This window comes from Folsomia candida, unplaced genomic scaffold, assembly GCF_002217175.1.
Source record: "Folsomia candida strain VU population unplaced genomic scaffold, ASM221717v1 Fcan01_Sc037, whole genome shotgun sequence".
NCBI classification, from domain to species: Eukaryota; Metazoa; Arthropoda; class Collembola; order Entomobryomorpha; family Isotomidae; genus Folsomia; species Folsomia candida.
The window spans coordinates 407,205-431,198 of record NW_019091229.1 but is presented as its reverse complement, the minus strand read 5'-3'; the positions used below and the strand labels follow the sequence as shown (position 1 = coordinate 431,198).

General features: G+C 35.7%; 1 protein-coding gene and 3 long non-coding RNA genes across 5 annotated transcripts; 1 reads left to right on the top strand and 3 right to left on the bottom strand.

Moving 5' to 3' along the window:
* Positions 1-110: 110 nt before the first annotated feature.
* On the bottom strand, positions 111-913 carry LOC118439505. Its single transcript, XR_004837454.1, has 3 exons — positions 747-913; positions 563-661; positions 111-447 (listed from the first exon to the last, which is right to left on the bottom strand). It is a non-coding gene; the product is annotated as an uncharacterized LOC118439505 (long non-coding RNA).
* Positions 914-10,811: 9,898 nt separating this feature from the next.
* Positions 10,812-12,438, bottom strand: LOC110861117. 2 transcript variants are annotated; one of them, XR_004837452.1, is made up of 7 exons: positions 12,235-12,438; positions 12,048-12,173; positions 11,485-11,679; positions 11,344-11,426; positions 11,135-11,266; positions 10,971-11,064; positions 10,812-10,891 (listed from the first exon to the last, which is right to left on the bottom strand). It is a non-coding gene; the product is annotated as an uncharacterized LOC110861117 (long non-coding RNA). The 2 variants fall into 2 exon arrangements; XR_002549028.2 differs by having other exon boundaries at positions 12,048-12,438.
* Positions 12,439-16,056: 3,618 nt separating this feature from the next.
* On the top strand, positions 16,057-16,892 carry LOC118439506. The gene is made up of 3 exons (XR_004837455.1): positions 16,057-16,508; positions 16,570-16,692; positions 16,803-16,892. It is a non-coding gene; the product is annotated as an uncharacterized LOC118439506 (long non-coding RNA).
* A 5,922-nt stretch (positions 16,893-22,814) lies between these two features.
* On the bottom strand, positions 22,815-23,716 carry LOC110860998 (N66 matrix protein). Its single transcript, XM_022110111.2, has 2 exons — positions 23,591-23,716; positions 22,815-23,514 (listed from the first exon to the last, which is right to left on the bottom strand). Exons 1-2 carry the CDS (start codon positions 23,654-23,656, stop codon positions 22,945-22,947), a joined length of 636 nt encoding a protein of 211 aa, XP_021965803.1. The 5' UTR covers positions 23,657-23,716; the 3' UTR covers positions 22,815-22,944.
* Between the last annotated feature and the right edge of the window lie 278 nt (positions 23,717-23,994).

Below are 23,994 nucleotides of genomic sequence, written 5' to 3'. Positions count from 1 at the left end.
AAGAAAAAAAAACAAAGTTCACAAGTTCGCAAAAAAAATTGGGTTGAAAATTCATTTTTGCGAATTTATGTATGCATCTCCAAGGCCAGTAAATATTTAGTTGGGAAAAATTTGTTCACAATTAGGTTACAATATTAATATACATAAACATGAGAACTCCTAATGAATATCCCCCATTTTTGTTAATTCCTTTGTGAAACATGACAAAAATGTTATACAAAAAATGGAAAAATATTGTTACATAGAAATATGTTCCACGTAAATTGATACAACTTCAGATTGTTCATAGACATTATTTTGTTAAAGCTGGATCCCCTTTTCTTCCTAGGAAACAACACGTCATCCCGTCCGTGCATGTGCCCACCAGGGAAGGGATCAGGTTACATTGCGCCCTGCACACAGACCAGGACATCCTCGCTCCATTATTGTACAGGCATTGTTGTCCTTCTGAAATGATTAACACGGTTTCCGGTTTAATAAAGAATTCAACCTTTGTTTCTCCTAAATTGAGAATTCCGGAGAAGCAAAACTTTGAATTACATTTATTTATGTATTTATGTACCTTCTTGACATTGGCCACACTGAAGAAAAACAGTCATCCCCACCAGGAACAAAATTAGGAACCCTTTCGCCCACATTATTTGTCGGGAATAATGGATCACTGGTACATATAAAATTGAGAATAAATTTGTAATTAGGTTTAGCAGATAGCTTATTTATGACAAATTTGACCTAAGCTTACTTACGTTTTAATGGAGATTTATTCACACGAAATTTTCTGTATTGCGTACGTACTGAGGAGAGTTTGTAATTCGAAGGTCTTATTTTAATTTGAGGAGCATAAGTCGCTTGGACAAGGACAAATGATGGCAATACCGTAAGTATGAAATTAAAAGTAGCCTACCCTACAATAAACCGTTACATTTAAGCAGAACCGTTAAAAAGGTAGGGAAGCGATTCAAACATTTACATACGCATGTATGGTATGTATGTAATCAGGTATTTATGCACAAAGTGTGTACATATATTTAGAATTGTATACAGTTATGAGACGACATATGTAAATACATAGAATTAAACAAACAGAATAAATATGTAAAGGTTCTGGAGAAAAATATCCTGAACATGTACATATGTATGTACATAAATATGTACAAGTGAATTTTGTTATCATATATACGATTATTTAGACAGATTTATACACTTTTTTACGCCGAATGTGTACAAAATCATCGCTTCCAATTTTTTTCTTTCAGGTGACTTACTAAAAAGCCAAGATTTTCGATCAAATCATTTTTACTTTTGGTGATGTATGTATTTATGTACCTACATACAACTACGGTTTCATGTTTTAACAGAGTAATTGACTTAAGGCTACAGCAAGAAAACGAATTTATTTAATCGGCTTGGTTAAAAGTTTTGAATAACAGAAACAAAACTTTGTCAATACCTGAATCCTCTAGTTTTTCAACCAACTTTCGAGTTAAGGTTAATTACTTATTTACTTATCTATTGCGGACAAACGAAATATATAAATATATGAATAACTGATGAGAATGGATCATTGCACTCTAAAAAAATCTATTACCAGATTATCACCGAGTGGTGAATATATAGATATATCTATGTGTCGCTTAACTGGATGGTTATCATATGCATATACTTATGTATATACCGCTCCGCTCGGTTGGTCACCGCATGGAAATAACTCACCACCTGCTTGATGAAACTTCATCACCACCATGAAGACGGCTAAAACAATCACGATCACTAGGGGGCCACGTCTATCACCAGAATTCTTAGAGTGTACCATCTAATAATATGACAAGTTTGAAATGATTTGCCAAGAAGGTTGCCTTTATAACTATGTGAGTAGGCCTTTGTAACTAATTTGTGCATGTGGAAACCATTTTTTAAACGGTGGATGATTGCTTAATAGGAGGAGTTATCATAGTCTTTCGTATGTACATATCAATGTAACGAGTCCCGGGAAAATCAGTATATACATGTATCTGTATTTCTGTATATATGTACATAAGTACAAAAAACTTTTACCTTAAAACTTTCACATTAAAACTTTACCTTAACTGGAAAATTATTTAAAACTAAAGCAACATTACCCATTGCTGGTTTATCATAATATGCAAATGTATAGAGTTATTTGGACACGTAGACATACATAAATTACTTATTTAGTGCTGAAATAACTACATATGTACATCCCTACCATTCGCCAGCATCGATCCGAATCGGTACGACATTAATGCCCGACTAGATAGCCTCACTAATTTAAATACAAACTGATCTATGTAATCTGTTAAATTGCTAAAAGCCATTACTCCAAAGCAAATCACGTTATAAATTCAGTATTAAAATAATACCAAGCAGTACTCACGCATGACTTTACCAAAGCGGTAATTCCGGAGTTAAGTACAGCTCTGCATTAAAGTTTTACCACAGCGGTAACAAATTTTTACAATCCGAGATATTTTATTAATACCAATGGTACAGGCTGACCCAACTGTGCAAACCCGTTTCGCGTCGATTTCACCGAATTTGATAAGAAAAATTGCAAGTTGAATTCGGGGTGCAAGGATAAATCTAGCATGTATATTTTTAAATTACATGCACCCATCCCCTTTTCAGAAATTTGAGAAGGAAATTTGAAAAAATGTGAAAGTCAATGCACACTGGGTAAAACAAAAATTAGACCACAGGTTGCATTTGCCAATCTAATTTCCCTGCCCCTACGAACATTTTGATGCATCAAAAGTTTCAAAATTTGAAAATTGGCGGTTTTTTGTCATACACAGAAATCGTTAAAAAACGCATTGTTCCCACACTTTTACTTCTGACAACCTGATGCCAGATTTTTCTACCTGAGAAGAGATACATTTTCACCTTTTATTGTCCGAAGTAAAAGTGTGGGAACAATGAGTTTTTTGGGGTCAAAGTTTCTAAAGGAGTGGCTTATACGGCAAGTGCCGTAACAAACTTATGGCTGCCTATGAAAAAAATATATAGATAATTGCAATTACTTAAGTTATTAAAATTGCCCCAAATTAAAAACTAACGCTCCTTTGAATTTATACTGATGATATCCAATCAAGACCACCATACGGCACTGTGAAGTCACAGTATGCAGTGGTGGTGGATACCCACCAGAATCCGAGTTTCTCACTTTCTCTTCTTTGAATATGGAAACCGGGTTTGTTGCACAGTTGGTCTGATTTCCCTCCAATAAGAAGAAACTATGTAGAACACCGAGAAATGAATAGATCCATGCCTGGCTCTATGTCAAATTTCTAACAGTGTAGTTTAAAGAAAGTTAATAAACTAAATTCATTTGCATATTTAAAACTCCTAAGCGTACAAAATGGTTAATTCGCCAGCAAATTTTTCCGATACGGCACCTCCAGTAAGTAAGGGAAAGGTAAATTCTAGAAAGGTAAAAAGTCCTGCAGCCAAATTCAATAACCTAGAAAAATTTCTCAGCACTCTAAAATTTTTGACGTCTCGCATCATTAACACGGACACGCCTCAAGTTAAAAATCCCTCCTTCATACCAACGTCTTACACTCCCCTCATAAAGCAGGCCCTTCGCCATTCCATGCACTTCTACTTAGCTCCGATCAACTACCCGACATCTGGGAATGCCTCGTCCTGTCGAAAGTCTCGCCTTCACCACGCCATCTTCCTGACCTCCGTGGTTAACGATCTCGTCCACATTTTCCGATTTCTCGTCTGATTCTACAGGTACAACCCGTCGGACCATCCCTTATGGCGGGTAGTTTTCATGGTCTACTTTCTCTCGACAATCGGCGTCGTCACCATGTTGAAACTTACTTTGTATTTTAACCGAATTGACGACTTTATCCGACTTGTCAACCGTTCCATCCAGTTGGAAACGTTGTCCCGCGAAAAGGTCGACTTTCAACTACCCGTGGAACGAAAAGTGCTCATCATATGGTTAATATCCATGGGAAGTATTGCCTCTGTTCCATTCTTGATGGTTTCACTGGCCTGGTTGTTCCCGTTCATGCCACCGTTAATTACGATGCAAGACGCGGGGTGGGATGAGACTTAAACCATCAATTCGTGGCACGTCCCCCTGTGCAAGATGGGGATCGGAATTTTAGAGACTTTGACATGGCTCGGGGTTATAGATTGTATCCTTGCCGGAGTTTTCTCTACCTTAATTTATCCCAGGATTGCGGTGGAAATGTGGCTTCAAGTTTTGCAGAGGTTAACATTTTTTCATTAAGATTGTATCACGTGGTTAAGGGCCGTCCATAAATTTCGCAATGCGAGAGGGGAAAGGGGGGGTCTAAGGCTCCAATGATATCGTGCCGATGTATGTTACCCATGTTAAATACAGGGGGGATGGGGTTTATAAAATTTTGGCGTTACGTAATTTATGGACGGCCCCTTATCGCAATTTGATCACATGAAGGTGTATGATTTCTTGCACATTTTTCACGCTTCTGGCACCTTTTCGTGCACAATTTCGATATTTCTGGCACCATTTCCAAATTTTATGCAGTTTTTCCACATTATTTCCATTTTTTCACATTTCTTGCACCGCAATGCAATAAATTATACTGGCAAGAAACAACTATTTCTTGCAGCTGTTTTTTTACGGCCAACCAACTCTAATGACACTAACAAAATTTTGCATTTTAGGAACATTAATGAAGCGTCCATGAAACAGTACCGGGTTGCGGAATCCCTGCAAAACTTATTTCACGACGTGGCACGCTTCCCCGTAATGTCACTCGTCTTGGGGGGCGTCGTCATGGCGGAAGTGCTTTCTTTATATATTTTAATTACTTCGTGGAAACCAATTCCAATAACGGTTGCTGTATTCTTCACTCTGGTTGCTTTTGACTTCAGTGTGGTTATTAACTATATTTTGAACGACCTCTCTCGATATTTCGTCGCATCGGTGGGGTACATTGAGACGGTCAAAAGAAGCGCTAAGGGGACAAAATGGTCGAATGGGTTTTTGAAGTCGTGTCCCCCCTTAAAGTTCCCGGTAGGGGATGGAACATTCTTTGATAAAATGAGTTCATTAAATATCTGGCAGACTTGTATTAATCATTTGGTCACTCTTTTACTTATGTGAGATATGTAACTTACAAAATTCATAAGGGTTCCTGCCTATGCGAAATGTTAAAAGGGGGAGGTTGAACTAGAAAATTCAGATTTTTGTATTGCGCAATTTATAAACGACGCCTTAGGGTCGTTTGCAAATATGTCTATGATTGAAATATTTCTAGTTCTGAGTTATTAAACCGATGCATAATTAAAGACATGGTGCAAGGTGCTTCACTTATTGTGAGTGTGTATATATGTAAGCCACCCTTGGTTGTGTGACGAGAAGTTCATGTAATCTAAATTGGTTAACCATATATATTTTTACTTTACAAATTTAAATAGTTATACACATCTTATGTATCTCTGTCATTACATCTTCAGATTTACTTTATTTATTATTACAAATGGCTAAAATAAAAGATGGATATACAATAAATTAGACTTCAGACCTGTAGGAGGTAAGGTGAGTAGTGGCAAGTGCGCCAGGAATACGGGTAGCTCCTACATACATACGTAGCCCGTCAAATACTACATAACCAATTTAACCACTTTCTGCACATCATAAACATAATTTCCCCGAGAAAAAAGATTCCACTGATTACAAGACAACCCCCACAAATATAGAACACCGTCACAATCTTAGAATTGAAATCAAGTTTTGCCACCTTTGGTAGCTTCGGATGTGTCCAATTTGCATAATGATGAAAAAGTTTCTTCGGCCTGACTAACTTGTACAAACCCTCCCAGTAGCCGTATATACCCGATGTTAACATCACACCGAGACGATGAAAAGTATAATCTCGCGCAACTGGGGAAACTGGCCAACCAAGGAACTCTGTAAAGAAGTTATCCTCCCCAATCATGTAAGTAATGCCATCACTATTATCGTTTAAAAATGGTAAGACGGCTGCGACATTCTCCTTCTCATCCATGTATCCAGTTTTATCGCATGATGATAGATGTCTAACAAGATGTGCAGTCTCGTTGTACAAAATAGGTTGAATTGGTACCGTCCTAAGGTCGGTAATGTTCACCAGTGGATAAAGTAGCTGATAATTTACAGGCATCAGATTAACTAACAATTGTGCAATCTTCAAATAACTTTTCAAGCGTTTATTATGACGAAACCATTCTATAAAAGGTAGCGCCCTGTGTTGAATGCCCCCGAAGAAAAGCTGTACATAAAATGAGTACGGTAAATCTTCTCTAACATTCGTAGTCATCAGTCGTAACGGCATGAGGACCTTCATCCCTTCAATATTGAGCAAACCTTCCCACGGTGCACGGTGCGTTATTGGGACAATCATTTCGATCGTGAATGCTGTTTTATACCAGCTGGTCAAAAGTGTTCCTGCCAAAATAATCCAAATTCCGACGACGACAGAAATTTCGTATTTCTTCGGGAATTTTAATAAATAAAGAACAGAACTTTCCAACATGATTCCTACTGCGAGTCGAAACCCAACAGACCCAAACTTCTTTTGTGATCCAGACAAGACGATTGTCACTACGAGAAAGCTGACAATGAAACAAATCCATGCTAGATTGCCGAAAGGAGATGTTAAAGCGTATAACAACGAAGAGTCCTGCCAGACTTTGTAGCATGATATGAAAAAGTATTTGTGAACTTTACGAAGGTAAAAAGAGTCACCAGGAAAAGCAAAAAATCCACTATAAGTTTGGCGTCTGATGGAGAAACAACGTTGAAAAGTATAGTGGAATGGGATGTTTTGCATTATCCAGAAGTCGATAAGGTCGCTGAACTTTTCCACTCCTCGTACTGCGGCAATTGCTTTGGGTTCTAGAAATTTATTATCTTGAAAAATTGATAGTAATTTTTCGTGGGACTTGCCAACTATCCAAAAATATTTGTTGAGGTTTGTCACGATAATACTGATTCGGGTTAATTGTTCAAAGCAGAGGTGTTCTTCGTTAGTTTGGCAGGATATATTAAATGACGCCTTTGTCAGTGCAACGTCCATTCCTGGCAAAACTTGGTAAGGGAATAGATAAAACAGGTTTAAGTATTCCATCCCTATCACTTCCACCTTTCCATTGACCCGGGTGGGGAAAATGTTCATCAGAATTACTTCCATTCTAGTGTAATATAAAGGAGGAAGGCCGAGTGTACTGTACAACCCCTTTTCGCCTCGATGTCACCGAATTTCGCATAAAAAATTGGAACCTTATATTTTGGTGAAAGGATCAATATAACGTAGCTATTATTAATTTATATGCAACCACACCCCCTTCAAAAATTGCGGAAGAAAATTGGGAAAAGTGAGAAAATAAATGTACACTCGGTACAAAAAGATTTAGACCCCAAGTTGCATTTGACATTTGACTTCCCCCTTGAATACGAACATTTTGATGCATCAAGAGTTTCAAAATTCGAAAATTGGCGGTTTTTTCACATACACATAAATCGTTAAAAAAATCATGGTAGCGGCCATTTTTAGTCTGACAACCTGATGCCAGATTTTTCTTCATGAGAAGAGCTACATTTTCAGCCTTGGTTGTCCGACTAAAAATGGCCGCTACCATGAGTTTTTTGGGGTCAAAGTTTCTGGGGGAGGCGCTTCATAAGGCAAGAGCCGTAGCAAGGCAGCTTATGCAATAATGACATGTATATAATAAATAGCCAAAAAATTTAAAACTTAAGCTTTTCTGAATATATAATGATAATGTGCACTCAAATTTTTACGCTACAGTGCTTATCAGTGTACTTATCAATTTCTAAGATAAGCAAATTTAGTCTGTCCAAACCGCCCCAAATTTAAAACTTAAGCGTTTCTGAATTTATAATGATACTATGCACTCGAGAATTAACGCTACAGTGCTTATCAGTGTACTTATCAATTTTTAAGATAAGCAAATTTAGTCTGTCCAAACCGCCCCAAATTTAAAACTTACGCGTTTCGGAATTTATAATGATACTATGCGCTCGAAAATTAACGCGACGATGATGATGGCGACGAAAGTGGGGGTGGCGGTGGTGGCAGGGGTGCAATGGGGGGTGGTGGTGGAGGTGGCTGCTCGCTGGGGGAGGAGTAATCCTCCATGGTGCACTTTTTAAATATTTTATTAAAAATTCGCACGTTTTTTTTATTTTTATTTGAAAAACTGGAGAGTTTAAAACGATGAACCAACTCGTGTGAGAGATGAAAAGCATCTCAACACGAGTTGGTTCATAATCCCGGCACTGTCGCAACGAGAGCCAGCGGTGGTGGTGGATACCCACCAGAGTCTGATTCTCGCTCTGCTTTTTGCTTAATATGGAAAAGCGTTTTGTAGTACAGTTGGGCTGGTTTCTTCCAAAGATGACCTGAATTGTGTAGTGTATGCACGAACAATTTCCTTTCCATGTAAGCCACTGGTCACCGAGACTACGAGGAAGTAATGATTCTCTGATGTTCTTACGTGGTAGAAATGATCAAACCAATAATAGTCGAACCGCCAAGAAAAATTTGAAATATTGCAAAATTTTGGTAGAATAAATGGCGTTGCCCAGCAATGATCAACTGCATTGCGTCTTCGTAAGAGGGGGAATCTCACTGGTATTAATTTCTCCCAAACAGTACTTAATCTTACAAGGGACACTCACGACCTGTCGTTTGAGTCCAGGGTACCCACTATGTTTTTTAGAATCTACTAAATTTGGCGCCATGGCGTGGCGCCAAATTCGCCAAATTTGCATGTTTTTATTTTTGAAACCGCCATAACTTTTGAAAACCTGGACGGATTTTCAAAATTTTTGGCAAAAATCATGACAAGGAGTTCAACTTTCGTATCCAATGAAATTTTTTCCAAAATTATCACTTTTAACTTTTCGCAAAATTTCGTAATTTTCTTATAAACGGGGGTTCGTCGAAAAAATGCTAAAAATATTTCAAAAATTATAAATTTTTTATTTTGATTTTTTTCTAAAAAATTTCGACTTTTGTGATCATTTTAAGCATAAAATTTTGAAAATCCGACATAAACTGCAAAAGTTATGGGGGTTTGAAACTGGTCGAAAATGCAAATTTTGAAGTTTGGCGCCACGCCATGGCGCCAAATATGAGTTTTACACGGAAATATGAATGAATCCTTCATCTGGGGTCCTAGTAGATTCTAAAAAACATAGTGGGTACCCTGGACTCAAACGACAGGTCATGAGTGTCCCTTGTTAGTTCTGTTACTAAGATAATTGGAGTCATGGTCAAATTGATGTTCGTAATGGAGTCATTATTGGTCGATATAACTGTCGTGGTACAATGGACGAATGGTTGTACGACCTTGCCAATTTCTAATGTTTGCACCGTTGAACTTGCCCTAGTTACTAGGAGTACATCCTGAAGTAGGGTGAATAGTTTTAGCATTTCCATGAGCCCAACTATTAATAATTCAAATTAATCTAAATTCACAACTAAATTTCTCAATGGGGTCTACATACATATATACATATGCGTAAGTTTGTTTTGATCGGGCGACGCTTCCGGGTGACTTATTTTCTGATTAATACAAACGTAAATTCATGCTTATTCTAAATATTTCCCGGAAAATAGTTTTGTACACATGTGTTCATACATATGCACAACATACATTGCAGTTAGTATGTACCCAAACATGTATTTAACCTTGAAATTGCGAATGAATTTTTAATTCTCCAATCGTAACGCAATTCAATGTTTCAGCTGAGGTTCACCAAAGTAGGTTTTCCACTACTTCCACTTGATTATTTCCGTGTCAGTGGCGCAACGTACGTAATTGACGACGGTCAGGGCTGTGGAGACTTGGTTCGAAACCCAGTTCAAGTAATATTTTACACTTATAATTTACATGATCCTGAAAAAATCATGTGCACGGAGTAAAATTACCTACTTGTGAATATGTTCAGGGCTTGCGAAACTTTATGTTGTGGGTAATGTTAGGGTTGCCGTGAGTAGAGAAAATGCTGTGGCCCGACCCGTAGGCCAACTATGATACCTGTGCCCGCACGGGTGCCGTTACCCGTTACTGGCTACGATAATTAAGTTGAAACCTAACTAAGTAGCAATATACATAAAATCTATTTAATTAATTATTTCCTGTCTTGCGTTGATACATATGTATGTATTTAGTTTGGGATAATGCTAAGTATGAAGTAATGCATGCTACATATAATAATTAGTTAGATGTCGTTAGTTTTTCTGAAACCTAACTTTTTTCCTTATATTTATTTGTTGAAATTTTGACTTAAATGGCATTTTCACTTTAAAAATGTCGTCTACAAATAAATTTATTACACTCTAAATAAAATCATTACATCATTATATCATTATATGACTCTGCAGAAACGGTAATAATAACCACCGGCTGGTAAAGAAATTGATTGAACCCGAAGTGTTAATAAAGAACACTTTTCGGGATAAAATTAACACCATGATGTATGACAGATGTACTACAATATGTTGTAAAATGTCTACCGCCAGGTAATAAACCGTACCACTTTGTATACGGTGTGCTATTCATACCGGTATTAATGCTTTGCATTACGTATACCCCATTATTACCAAATGTTGTGCAGATTTCCACCGAAAAGAATAGATTTTTTGCTTTTCTTTACAATAATCTTTTAATCAATTATATTCGTTGTAAAATCATTTTAAAACATACTTACATAATTACAAAATTTAAGAATAATGCAAAACTATTGAGTTACATACATACATATACATATTTACATATTTATTCTTCTATTCCCCCTTCAAATTCTGATAAATCGTCGATTTTGGATGAGTACACATCGGTTGACGTCATCAAATAAAATGTCCTGCAGATTAAAAATTCACAATTTTTAGAAACTCTCAATACAAGAGCAAATTTAAATAATTCACGAAATTTTCACTCACCAGACCGTCCCCTGACTTAGAACATCTCAATGAAGGCAGTAGCTTAATTATTACAGCTGTTAAGTGTTTCTGGTCGGAGGTTGTAGGAGAAAGTCTTAAATTTAATTAGTCAAATTAAATATATTATTAAATATTAAGAATTCTTAAGCGTCTCAAACTTTCACCTCAATTACATAACTACGCAACCAATTCATTAACTAAAGTTGTCGACGACGGTTTATCGAAGCAGTTTTTCTGATTGCACTCTGCTACTAAACGGAAATTTCGGCGCTCTCAATCGTTGCAGCGTTAACAATCTTCAAAAATTAAAAATAATTTTATATAATTATTTTCGGATTTCGGATATCTAAGAATATCATTAAATGATTGTAACCTGACTGAAAATATCAACCTCATTGGAAATTTGGGTTTTTCGGAAACCATTACTGGATATCGACGTCTCATCAGGACGTGCAACTAGAAAGATATAATATGTTGCAGACTAGAAATAATTTAAGCTTAATAAATTACTGACCGTAAATTATTGATGAAACTGGACAGGCCGGATCCAATTTTACTTCGGTTTGTATTTCGCCTTTGACAAAGAATTCAAAGTTTTGGGTTATAAGGTTTTCAGCAAGGATAGGAATACTTCGTCGTCGATCTCCGCCCCCTTGGTCGTCTTGCAGAAAAATCTCTGCTCCGATTTCCAACTCAAATTTTCGTTTCACTGAAAAAATAAACATAAGGTTGTTATTTACTCGTTCCTATTAAGATGGTGCTCGATCACCATCTTGATAAGGAACCTACTGTTATGCCAAACGATCCGACATGAGGGGACATGCCAGGTTCGGGACACTTCTATTATTAGGATACTGAGTACGAGAAAAAGAGAGAGAGAGAGAGAGGTGTTCAGTATGGATTTAGCTTTAGGATAAGTGTGGCTTGAGCCATGGTCTTAGTTAAGGATAAGTAGTCAGAGTTATGGAAATAAAGGAAAGTTTAAGAAAAACATCCCGAATCTGTCGACCACGGTTATTCCGCACCCCTCATAGCCATCGTCGTTCGTAACACTACCTATGATAATTTTATACTTACCTGTTTCCTAAAATCCTATTTAATTTCCAAAAGTTTTTATCAGTTTTTCCCACATGCAGAATTTGGAATTGGACACGGGGATTATTTCGGCATGTTGACTTGAGTTGAGCTGAGCGGAAACTAAAACTGAAAAAAGCGCCGCTGCGTAGCGTCTCACAATTCATACAAAATGTATTAAAATTCTTACCTCTGTGGTAATAAACTACACCAAAATGTAGATCTCATCAGCACCACAACGGAAAAAATTTGTACTGCACTTGATTAAAATTATGGTAAAGAGTGCTATATAAGTTTGAACGACATTATTACCAGCTGGTAGAAATTTATTACCAAAATTATAAAGATAGCTTAAAATATTGCGGTGGAAGGCTAGTTACCCGTTTGGTATTGATACGGTACTAACCCCGTATACTTTTTGTAGGACGCGTAATTACCAAGAGCTCGGTAAAGACGCTTATTAGGAATTCTTTACCAAGTTGCTAAGAGTGTACTTTCAATTGGCTTTAACCCACAGAACAAGTGAAAATATGGTCAGTCCTACGAAAATATATGCACAAACAAGTAAATAAAATTAATACGTAAATTTTGGAGCAGCGCTTATGCCGAAAATTAAATAAGAACTGAGATATCCTGGTATTCTCGCTACCCCCTCGAACAAACATTTACCCGCAAAATCGTGTGGGTATGCGGGTAACGGGTAATCGCAGCAAAACTAGGTACTTTGAAATAAGTAGTTTTTTAAATAGTGAGGTTAAATCTATGTATGTACATTTGACAGTTTGTCTGTCTAGCTCGTTATTCTATTCAACAAAATTACTTGTTTCCTGATTTCACTTTGCATGAGTTATCCTCCAGAATATTATTTGCAAACATTTGAATATGTAAATTGTCGTGCAAGTATTGGATCCAAACCGTATATTAAAATTATGTTAATTTGGCCATATTAAATTTTGATGAAAGAAACGACCTAGCCAATTATATTGGGTGAATTTTTCTTACTTCTTAAAACGGCTGATTACACGTTATCATTTGATTTGCCAATTTTAAGATATCATATAAGAATGATCAGTAAACTTATTTCTTACTTAAAGGAAAACCACTTTGCACAATTTTGTCTTTCTCGCATCGATTTATTAAGCCCACAGGTGAAATATGCGACGCCACCTATCCGTCCATACCGCTGCATGTTATTCTACGTGTTCACAAGAAAATCTTGTGAGCCACACCCACTGGCTCTACAGACTTGGTTTTAATCTCAAAAAAAGCTCCAGAATGTTCTTCGTCTACTCCCGGATATAAACATTTAAAAAAGTTGCTAAAAATGTTTGAGATAATGTATCAAAGTTTTCGAAAGAAATAATTTGCATTTCCAACAATTAAAAAAAAGTGTTATGTCCGGGATTAGAAGAAGAATATTCTGAAGCTTATTTTGGGACCAAAACCAAGTCTGTAGAGCCAATGGGTGTGACGCACAAGATTTTCTTGTGACCTAGTTCCTAGTTTTTATTTTTAAACAGCTGGCATTTCAACAATTGTGGATGGATTTTATTCACTGTTTTTTAAAAATGATCTGAATGAGTTATATTTTCAAATTTTTAATTGTTTTGAAGTTTACAAAATTTCACGCGCAAACGGCAAAGGTCACAAGGTCAAATCTCACATATCCCCATAAACTGGGTATCGTTGGAAAGATCGTGGCGAGAGGATTTAGAATATATATACTTTATGGGGTGTAGGACCACCCCCTGATTATTTAGAGACCGATGAGTATTATTGAGTTTTCCTCGATCTAGTGCTATGTTAACTCTCAATCTGCTCCTGTGTTAACGTCTATATACCTGCAAAACCAAAACTCAAAAATGTTCACTGGCCTCTAATTAATCGGGGGGTGGTCCCAGACCCCACAATGTATATATATTCTGAATCCTCTCATCAAGACCTTTCCAATGGTACCCCATTTATGGGACTGTGAGCCTTGACCTTATGACCTTTGGCCGTAGTACATTCAATTTTTTGACCTTCAAAAAAATTCAAAATTCTTAATGAATCCGAAAATACAACTCATTGAGATCATTTTTCAACAAAAATGAAAAAAAAATCATCCAATATTGTTGAAATGCCAGCGATTTGAAAAATTGTTAGTTTTGTAACTTTCGTCATTCACCCGTCCTCTTAAGTTCAGATAAAACAATTAAGTACAGCAAATTAATGCATTATTCTCGTGCATGTACATATGTATGTAGACTGTCTAATAAAGCCGAAAGAGATTTTAGAGATATTTATGTACACTGTAGGTTAGCGAATTTTACCATAGCTTCATATGTAGTGTTGCCGGTGAGGTGAGCTAAACTCACCTCAACTCACGTGAGCTGAGTTATGAGGTGAGCTGAGCTTGCCTTAAATCAGCTGAAGTGAGTTGAGCTCATGAGCTAAACAAGCTGAGGTGAGTTGAGGTGAGGTGAGCTGAACTCACAAGCCAGCTCATTTAGCCAAGAAGCAGATTTCCCATACAAGGGAGACGAGAATAAATGCGCGATTCTCTTCCACTCGTACATATGTAAGTACACAACCTGATGCCTGATTTAACACGTCGCATCTTTGCTCCTGTCTAATTAATTACCAAATTTTTTTTACACAATCAAGTCAAGACCTCAACCCCGATAAGAATTTCTTATTGCCGAAATTTTTATAAAAGTCAACTTTATTTTAACTGTGATTGCTAACCAGGCAAATAAAGGTCGTGAATATTTATGTAATCCATGGTCAGAGTGTCAATAATTGTGCATGTCGCAAATTTCTACTTCTTTTTGGTAGTAAATTAATACTATTAATGAAATCTTACCATTCGTAGGTGTTTTTTTAAGTTTTTAAATAGGTCACACAGCTTTAAAGTTCACGATCTGGTTGCAAATAATCCGACACTGACAATTTTTTTATGTTCAAGTAATAAATAGTAGAAAACAATTTTAAACTGCGAACAGATTATTGTATAATGGTATGTCATCTTTTGTATAGATAATACAATTATATTTCAATGCAAATCCAGCTAATAAATTTATACAATTTAAATCTGTATGTATTTCAGTATTGAGCTGCGTGCTCAGAAGGAACAAATGAGCTCAACTCACCTCAACTCACCTCAACTCATTTAAAGTGAGGTGAGCTGAGCTGAGTTTTTGTAAACAAGCCAGCTCAACTCACTTAACTCATTTAAAGTGAGGTGAGCTGAGCTTGCCTGAAAACTCACCTCGCCTCAGCTTGTGGCAACACTATTCATATGTATCAGTGTGAAATCGAAAATAATTTGTGAAGAAGTTTTTCGTTATTTCAATGAATAAAAAATATTTTTTGCTTTTTTAACGATTACATGCTCATGAATATAATGTAAATTAGATGATATAAATCTCAAGTTTTTCGGGGGGAGATTAACATTACTTGTCCCCGGCACATTTTCTGGGGGGACATTGTCAACCTTTTCCGCCTGCTTCTGCCCCCACTGTGTAGACATATTGTGAATTCAATCTTAGGTACATAATACATATATGTAAGCTTTTATCAGGGCTTCACCAGCCATCCAACGTATGTAGGTGGGAAACGGGAAAAATGTGAAAAACGAAACGGCAATACGAAACAACTTCTTTAAGACTTAAGATTTTCAACCTTATTTTCATATTCTCCATTATGAGAACATAAGTTGGTAATAGGTTCAATTCGAGCAATCTCTAATATTAATATGTACATACATACATATTAATATGGAAAAATTGAACAAACAATTCAAACTATTCAATAGTGCCCGTATTATGTATATGTTAGCATTTTCAGAAATTCATGGATATGACAAATATGAAGTTTAATTACATCTAGCATTAAAAATAAAAATAAATCACAGAAAATCAATCACACCCATTATGCACTACCCATTCTTTGTACATATGGAAGTCGTCAAACTTCTTATCAAAGTGTACATAATGATAAAACACGAGTCCGAAAGTTACCGATATTCCGATCCAGCTGAGGACACGAGCAAATTAAGTAAACCCAGTTGGTATTTCAATTAAAATCTAATTACCGTTCTTAGTACATATTTAATTGTTAACTCGTAAATCCATACATACATATATAAATAATTAACCATTTTAAGATTTCAACATAGCAATGGAACCAAGTACACTCTTAGCAACTTGGTAAAGAATTCTTAATAAGCGTCTTTACCGAGCTGTTGGTAATTACGCGTCCTACAAAAATTATACGGGGTTAGTACCGTATCAATACCAACCGGGTAACTGGCCATCCACCGCAATGTTTTAAGTTATCTTTATAATTTTGGTAATAAATTCCTACGAGTCGGTAATTATATCCTACAAATTTAGATAACACTCTTTACCATAATTTTTGTAAAGCGCAGTACAAATTGGTGCTAATGAGATCTACATTTTGGTGTAGTTTATTACCATGGAGGTAAGAATTTTAATACATTTGGTGATAATTGTGAGACGCTAAACAGTGGCACATTTGTCAGTTTTAGTTTCCGCTCAGCTCAACTCAAGTCAACATGGCGAAATTAATCCATTCTGTCCAGAAGTTTTTATCAGTGAAAAAACTGATAAAAACTTCTGGGAATTATATAGAATTGTTGAAACAGGTAAGTATCAAATTATCACATGTATGTAGGTGCCTTATCAAGATGGTGATCGAACACCATCATAATAATAGGAAATAGTTAATAATAATCTTATGCGTTTATTTTTTCAGTGAAACAAAAATTTAAGTTGGAAATCGGAGCAGATTTCAACTTCGTGTAAATATGTATACATGTGTGTGTATGTAATTCCATAGTTTGCATTATACTTAAATTTTATAATTATGTATGTTTCAAAACTATTTTACAATAAATATAATTTTTGATTGAAAGATTATTGTAAAGAAAGGCAAAAAATCTATTCTTTTCGGTGGAAATCTGCACAACATTTGGTAATAATGGGGTATGCATATGAAAAGCATTAATACCGGTATGAATAGCACACCGTGTACAAAGTGGTATGCTTTATTACCAGGCGGTAGACATTTTACTACATATTGTAGTACATCTGTCATACATCAAGGTATTAATTTTATCCCAAAAAGTGTTCTTTATTACCACTTCGGGTTCAATTAATTTCTTTACCGGCTGGTGGTTATTATTACCGTTTCTGCAGAGTCATATACGTGTGCATTTTGGTAATGATTTGGTAATGATTTTATTTAGAGTGTACTAGCATGGAGTTAATTGAATCAGTTTTCGAGAATGAATTGGTAGAGAGTGTAAATTATAAAATTATGCATATAGCAATTAATTTGCACTTATTTTCATGCGCATACTTAATTTGATAGTTGCTGTCAAATATGTTCTCCTGGTTGAATCTGGACACGATCAAAATGGTTCGACTCGTGAGCGCAAAGTGGAAAAGAGTCGCAGGGGAACGATTTTCGGAAATCAGCCAGGTATAAAATATTTACTTCTATGTATGTACGTATGCATTAGGGGGTTTCACAAACTATTGGTTACTATCTAGCTTGCGAGCAACGATTAGCCTTATAGGACAAAATACGCTTGAATACTGTTAGAAATCTGGTATAGTCAGGCAGGTATTAAGCTGTTACCGCTTGATGTTAAAATTTTACAGGTTACTAAAAATTGCTCTCGGCATGGTACATAAAGCTTTAATACGAATCTATCACTACTCTTTAATTTTCAATATATTGAAAATTGGTATACCAATTTTGTAAAGTTATGTATAAACTAGCCTATAAGCCCGTCCTAAAGACGGGCCACATTAAATTTTTGAACCTTGCTAAGGATTTTTTTTATTTTGCCACGGATTTTTTCTTACGTTGCTAAGGAAATTTTTTTACGTTGCTAAGCAATTTGTGACCTTGCTAAAGAAAATTTTTTGCTTTGCAAAGCAATTTTTTTATGTTGCTAAGCAATTTTTTTGACCTTGCTAAGGAAAATCTTTTATGTTGCTACGCAATTTTTTTGACGTTGCTAAGGAATTTTTTTATATTGCTAAGCAATTTTTTTTGGCTTTGCTAAGGAAATTGTTTTTTCGTGGCTAAGCAATTTTTTTGACGTTCCTAAGCAATTTTTTTGACGTTGCTAAGAAATTTGCTTATGTTGCCAAGCAATTTTTTTGACGTTGCTAGGAAAATTTTTTGACGTTGCTAAGGAAACTTTGTTGCTAATTATGTTGCTAAGCAATTTTTTCGACGTTGCTAAGGAAAGTTTTTTATGTTGCTAAGCAAATTTTTTAACGTTGCTAGGGGAATTTGTTAATGCTGCTAAATTTGGTTGATTTTTCATAATCATATTCATAATCATATTCATAAGCATATTCATAATCATATTCATAAGCATATTCATAATCATATTCAAAATCATATTCAAAATCATATTCAAAATCATATTCAAAATCATATTCAAAATCGTATTTATAATCATATTCATAATCATATCATAGACATCCAAATCGTTAGATTCAACCAGTACGCAACTAATCTAATTCTAATTCGAGAGTAAAAACAACATCTAAATATGAATGTATGTCGCGTGCTTTCCACGACGTTCCTGAATTCTAATTGGTAGCCGGCCTTCCTAATTAGCCAATCATAGGATTGGGATTTTTGTAACCTTGCTACATAATCTGGTTAACATTGATAGGAATATTTTTAACGTTGCTCAAGAATTTTTTAACGTTGCGCGGGAATATTTTTAACGTTGCTATGGAATTCTTTTAACATTGCTAGGGAATTTTTTAAACGTTGCTCAGGAATTTTTTAACCTTGCTAGGAAATATTTTTAACGTTGCTCAAAAATTTTTTAACGTTGCGCGGGAATATTTTTAACGTTGCTACGGAATTCTTTTAACATTGCTAGGGAATTTTTTAAACGTTGCTAAGGAATATTTTTAACGTTGCTAGGGAATTTTGATAACGTTGCTAGAGAATTTTTTAGCGTTGCTAAGGAATTTTGTAAACGTTGCTAAGGAATTCTTTTAACGTTGCTAAGGAATTTTTTTAACGTTGCTAAGGATTTTTTTAACGTTGCTAGAGAATTCTTTTAGCGTTGCTTAGGAATTTTTTAACGTTGCTAAGGAATTTTTTTAACGTTACTGGGGAATTTTTTTTTGAGGTTGGTAAGGAATTTTTGTAACGTTGACAGAGAGTTGTTTTAACGTTGCTAAGGAATTTTTTAACGTTGCTAAGGAAGATTTTGAAGGTTGATATGGAATGTTTTTAGGATTGTTTAAAACCAGACCGAAATCATAACCGAAATAATAACCTAAATCCTAACCCAAATCATAACCTAAATCATAACCGAAATCATAACCTAAATCATAACCGAAATCATAACCGAAATCATAACCTAAATCATAACCGAAATCATAACCGAAATCATAACCGAAATCATAACCGAAATCATAACCGAAATCATAACCGAAATCATAACCTAAATCATAACCTAAATCATGACCCAAATCATAACCTAAATCATAACCGAAATCATAACCTAAATCATAACCTAAATCATAACCGAAATCATAACCGAAATCATAACCGAAATCATAACCGAAATCATAACCGAAATCATAACCGAAATCATAACCGAAATCATAACCCAAATCATGACCCAAATCATAACCTAAATCATAACCGAAATCATAACCTAAATCATAACCTAAATCATAACCGAAATCATAACCCTTCTGATTGGTGGAGCCAGAATTTCAACAGCCAATCAGAATGCAGAGATGTCACGGAAAATTTCACGAGACGGACTTTTCGAAATTATAATATAGGTGTATAAATACAGCTGGGTATTATTTTCATACTGGATTTCTAAGAGTGTAGAAATTAATTTGGGTGAATCGTTGCTGCGATTGTTGCACTTACGATACTTTTAGCAATTAGTAAATTTAGGAATCCGACGATTGTTAAATAAGTATTTACCGCGGAAACCTTTATTTTTGGTCCCAAAAAATGCGGATCCAACATTATGCAATTAAAAACTTGCAGGTTAGTGTCCACCTAAAACTAGAACTGGACTGGACAACTACTGGAATACAGTTATACCTCCACGACCAGCTCTATCTTACTGTTGCTTTGGATGAGGACATCCAAACAGTTTTGAACGATCAACTCGCACCCTTTATAAATTTCAAATTGGATTTTACCATTTCGGATGAAACAGTCATGTTTCAAGATCAAGTTGAGGAAGCTTATTTATGTAAGGACAAATTTTGCTTGGAGATTTCTCGGTGGAAAAATAATAAGTCTTAAATAAGTTAGTCTAACAATAAACATTTCAAGTTAAAATGTCCTCTGATACCGATCAATATAATAAGTCTTGTTTCATAAATATTTGCAAAAAATTGGGCATCCCATCGTATAATTTGTAGCCACTGCTTGCATCTTTTCCGCAACAAGAAATAGGCGCAGAAAGCGGCTCGCCGTTTGTAGTACAATTACTTATTGGCATTTTCCGGTAGATGGCGCTCACTTGTAAATTTCTTGCCCTTTCTATATACTAAAAAATTGTGCCTTTTAAAATTATATCTTGACAATTTTGCACTTGACACACATTTCCAATGCTTGAATGACGGTTTAAATCAAATCAAGCATATCAATTTTTTTCAGGTTTGAACCAACTACTCCACAAAATGTGGCGGCCGAACGGGTCACTAATTCATTCCGCGTCCCTGCTCACAGTGATGGAGTGTGATATCGAGATTTCAAGGAAATTGTTAGCTGAAATTATTCAAGTATGTAATTCATTTTTCGACGTAGAAATCAAACCGAAAAAATACTTCCTTCGTGAAAGGAATGGTAAACTACTTACAGCAAATTATATTGATTAACTTGCCGTTAAAAAGTCGGTTTCAAAAATTAGTTTTTCATTTTTCCTCCCCTACCGTTAAAACTGACTTGCAATACGTTAAGATTAAATTATGATACGTTAAGCTTGGAAGATTTATCCGGTGATTTCTTTAATTTTGAAAATACGAAGAAAATTATTTTTGAGGACACGTGGGTACTCGATTTGGGCGCAGTTGTCGTATCCATGGCTGAAAGGGGGGAGCGACTTGGAAAATTGGAAGAAATCGATGTAACAATGCACACCAAGCATGAAGTATGTACCACATTGAAGAAACTCAAAATTTAATTGATGCGGTTGAGTGGATTACTTAATTTTATATTTCAGAAAATCGTAGCCCTCGCAGCACTGCGTGGCTTGAAAAGATTGATAATTCGAATTGCAGATTTGAAAATGATGGAAGACATAATGGCCGAATTGAAAGAATGCATCGCAAAACATGCTCCAACGTTGGAATTTTTGCATTTGGACTTTATGACAACAACAACGATTTCATCAAGATTGTGTAAATTTGTTCCGCTAGAATTTCTAAAATTAAAGCGACTTTACCTTGAAGCATATTTAACATATGTTGGGGTTGGAGATCATGACTTGGACATTTTTGGCCTCAATGAAATCGTAGAGGTAAGTACGTGCATAAAATTTCGGCAAGTCGCAGATCCTTTGATAAGTAATGTTCAAAATTATGCATATTTCTAAACCTGACTTTCACCGCATGAATGTCTTTCATCCTGCAAAACTTGTATTTGCAACTTAAAAAGCTGCTTTCAAAATGTAATTTTTATTTTTTTTAAGTTATCATGAAATCAAAAACTGCTAAAAATTTAAGCGTGAAAAGTTTAAAGGGACTTTACCAGTTATGTTCAATTTCTTAAAATAATTTGGCAAGCGTTATAAACACCATTTCTATAATGCTTGCGTATGTAATTGTATTAATATTTAAAATATGAATGGTTTATGTACACATTTAGAAATCCAGTATTAAAATAATACCAATTACGGGTATGATTCTACGATATATGTACGTACTATGTATGCTCTACCAAAGTGGCAGAAGTAAACCTTGTAGTAATAGCTCGGTATTAAAGTTTTACCATATCGGTCTAAAGTTTGCACGGACCAGTATACATAATTTTAATACCTAGTGGTAGCAACTTTAATACCAATAAATCAAGGCATGCGTAACTTCTAACAGATTTCTAGTGTACTGTACATACCCATGTAGCTAAAAAAATTATGCTGTCTGGGCAAGTTCAAATTATAATGTTGGATTGCCTTTGATAAATTTTATAAACTAATATGAACTACATAAATTATTTATCAACAGGATGGTACTTTAAACAGCAGATTTCCTGTACTAAAAAGGCTTGAAATTGTGGAACGACCAAAAACGCGGTATCCAATCTTGAAGAACGGCACGATTTCAGAGCTTCGGCTGAAATATGGTGTTCAAGTTGTGTAACATGGGGCGTAAAATGTGCTCAACTGATTTGACCAGACTATCAATTTTATGATGATTTTTAGCGTTAGGCTTATTATCCGCCAAACATGCACAATTTTATCTCCAGTTAAGCATTTAATTGTAAATAAAGTAGTGTAAGAAGACGTAATTCCAATGCAAACTACAAATTCGTTATCTCACTTTAAACTGCATGTCCAAGTTGAAAACTTCTTAACTGAAAATGTAGTGTTCTCAAAAAATGGGTCCGGATTATCGAACTGATCACCTTTGTCAGGACGGGCACTGACAAAGCGTACCGTTCCCATCCGGCCCTTTGTACATGTGTACATATTTAGACAACATTAAAACCCATGCATGTGCCTAATAATAATGGCGGAAAACAACTTGTTAATGCTTTTTCGTAGACATATTGTATTTAGAGTTCTAAGACGTTGCTAGGAATGTCAAGGCCACGTGAAAATAAAAACATTACATGTTTCAACTATTTTGCATAATACTTATTTGCTTAATTTGAAAATGATTCAGGTTGACGAAGTCATTGCGGCTGTTGAAGCACCGTTGTTGTCCCCATTAGCACCATCGTTGTCGCCATTAGCACCATCGTTGTTACCGTTAGCACCATCGTTGTTACCGTTGGCACCATCGTTGTTACCGTTGGCACCATCGTTGTCGCCATTTGCACCGTCATTGTCGCCATTTGCACCGACATTGTCGCCATTTGCACCGTCATTATCGCCATTTGCACCGTCATTGTCGCCATTTGCACCTTCATTGTCGCCATTTGCACCGTCATTGTCGCCATTTGCACCGTCATTGTCGCCATTTGCACCGTCATTGTCGGCATTTGCACCGTCATTGTCGCCATTTGCACCGTCATTGTCGCCATTTGTACCATTGTTGTCTCCGCTGTTATTGTTGCCATTAACAGTTGTAGATGCTAGTGTCGTGGGTGCAAGAGTCGTCGGTGCTTTAGTTGTGGGTGCGTTAGTTGTCGGTGCCATGGTTTTGGGCGCAGCCGTGGTGGCTGCAGTTGGTCGTGGCCATTGAAGAAAATTTAAAAAATTGCTCCATCCGAACGGACGTGGTCCTTGCTGTAAATTAAGTTGTACATTTCAAAAATGTAATTATTTGCATACAAGGGTGACACATTACACAAATCAAACTTACAGGATGTCCAACTGATAGAGCAACAGTGGCCATCACAATGGCCGTAAACAAGATCCATCCCTTCATCTTCCGTGATTTCTTATGAAAAAATTTGAAACCAAGGTTTTAGAAAAGAAGAATTTGAAGTGAAACAGAAGTGATGAGGCATTGATCAAGAGTGGAGATCATTTTATACATTTTTTAAGATGAATTTTAATTACAAAGTTAAATCGTATGTATTAGGTTAGTACATCTGTATAATATATGTAATCACTATTAAATATTTTCAACAGAAGTTTTGTGTTTGAATAACACCTCTTTTTTGAAATAATTCTTGTTCTGACTGGTTATGTCCATGAATAATTTAACGACAACTACAAGGTGTACGTACATATTGTGAATGCATATGTAAACCATCCTTGATT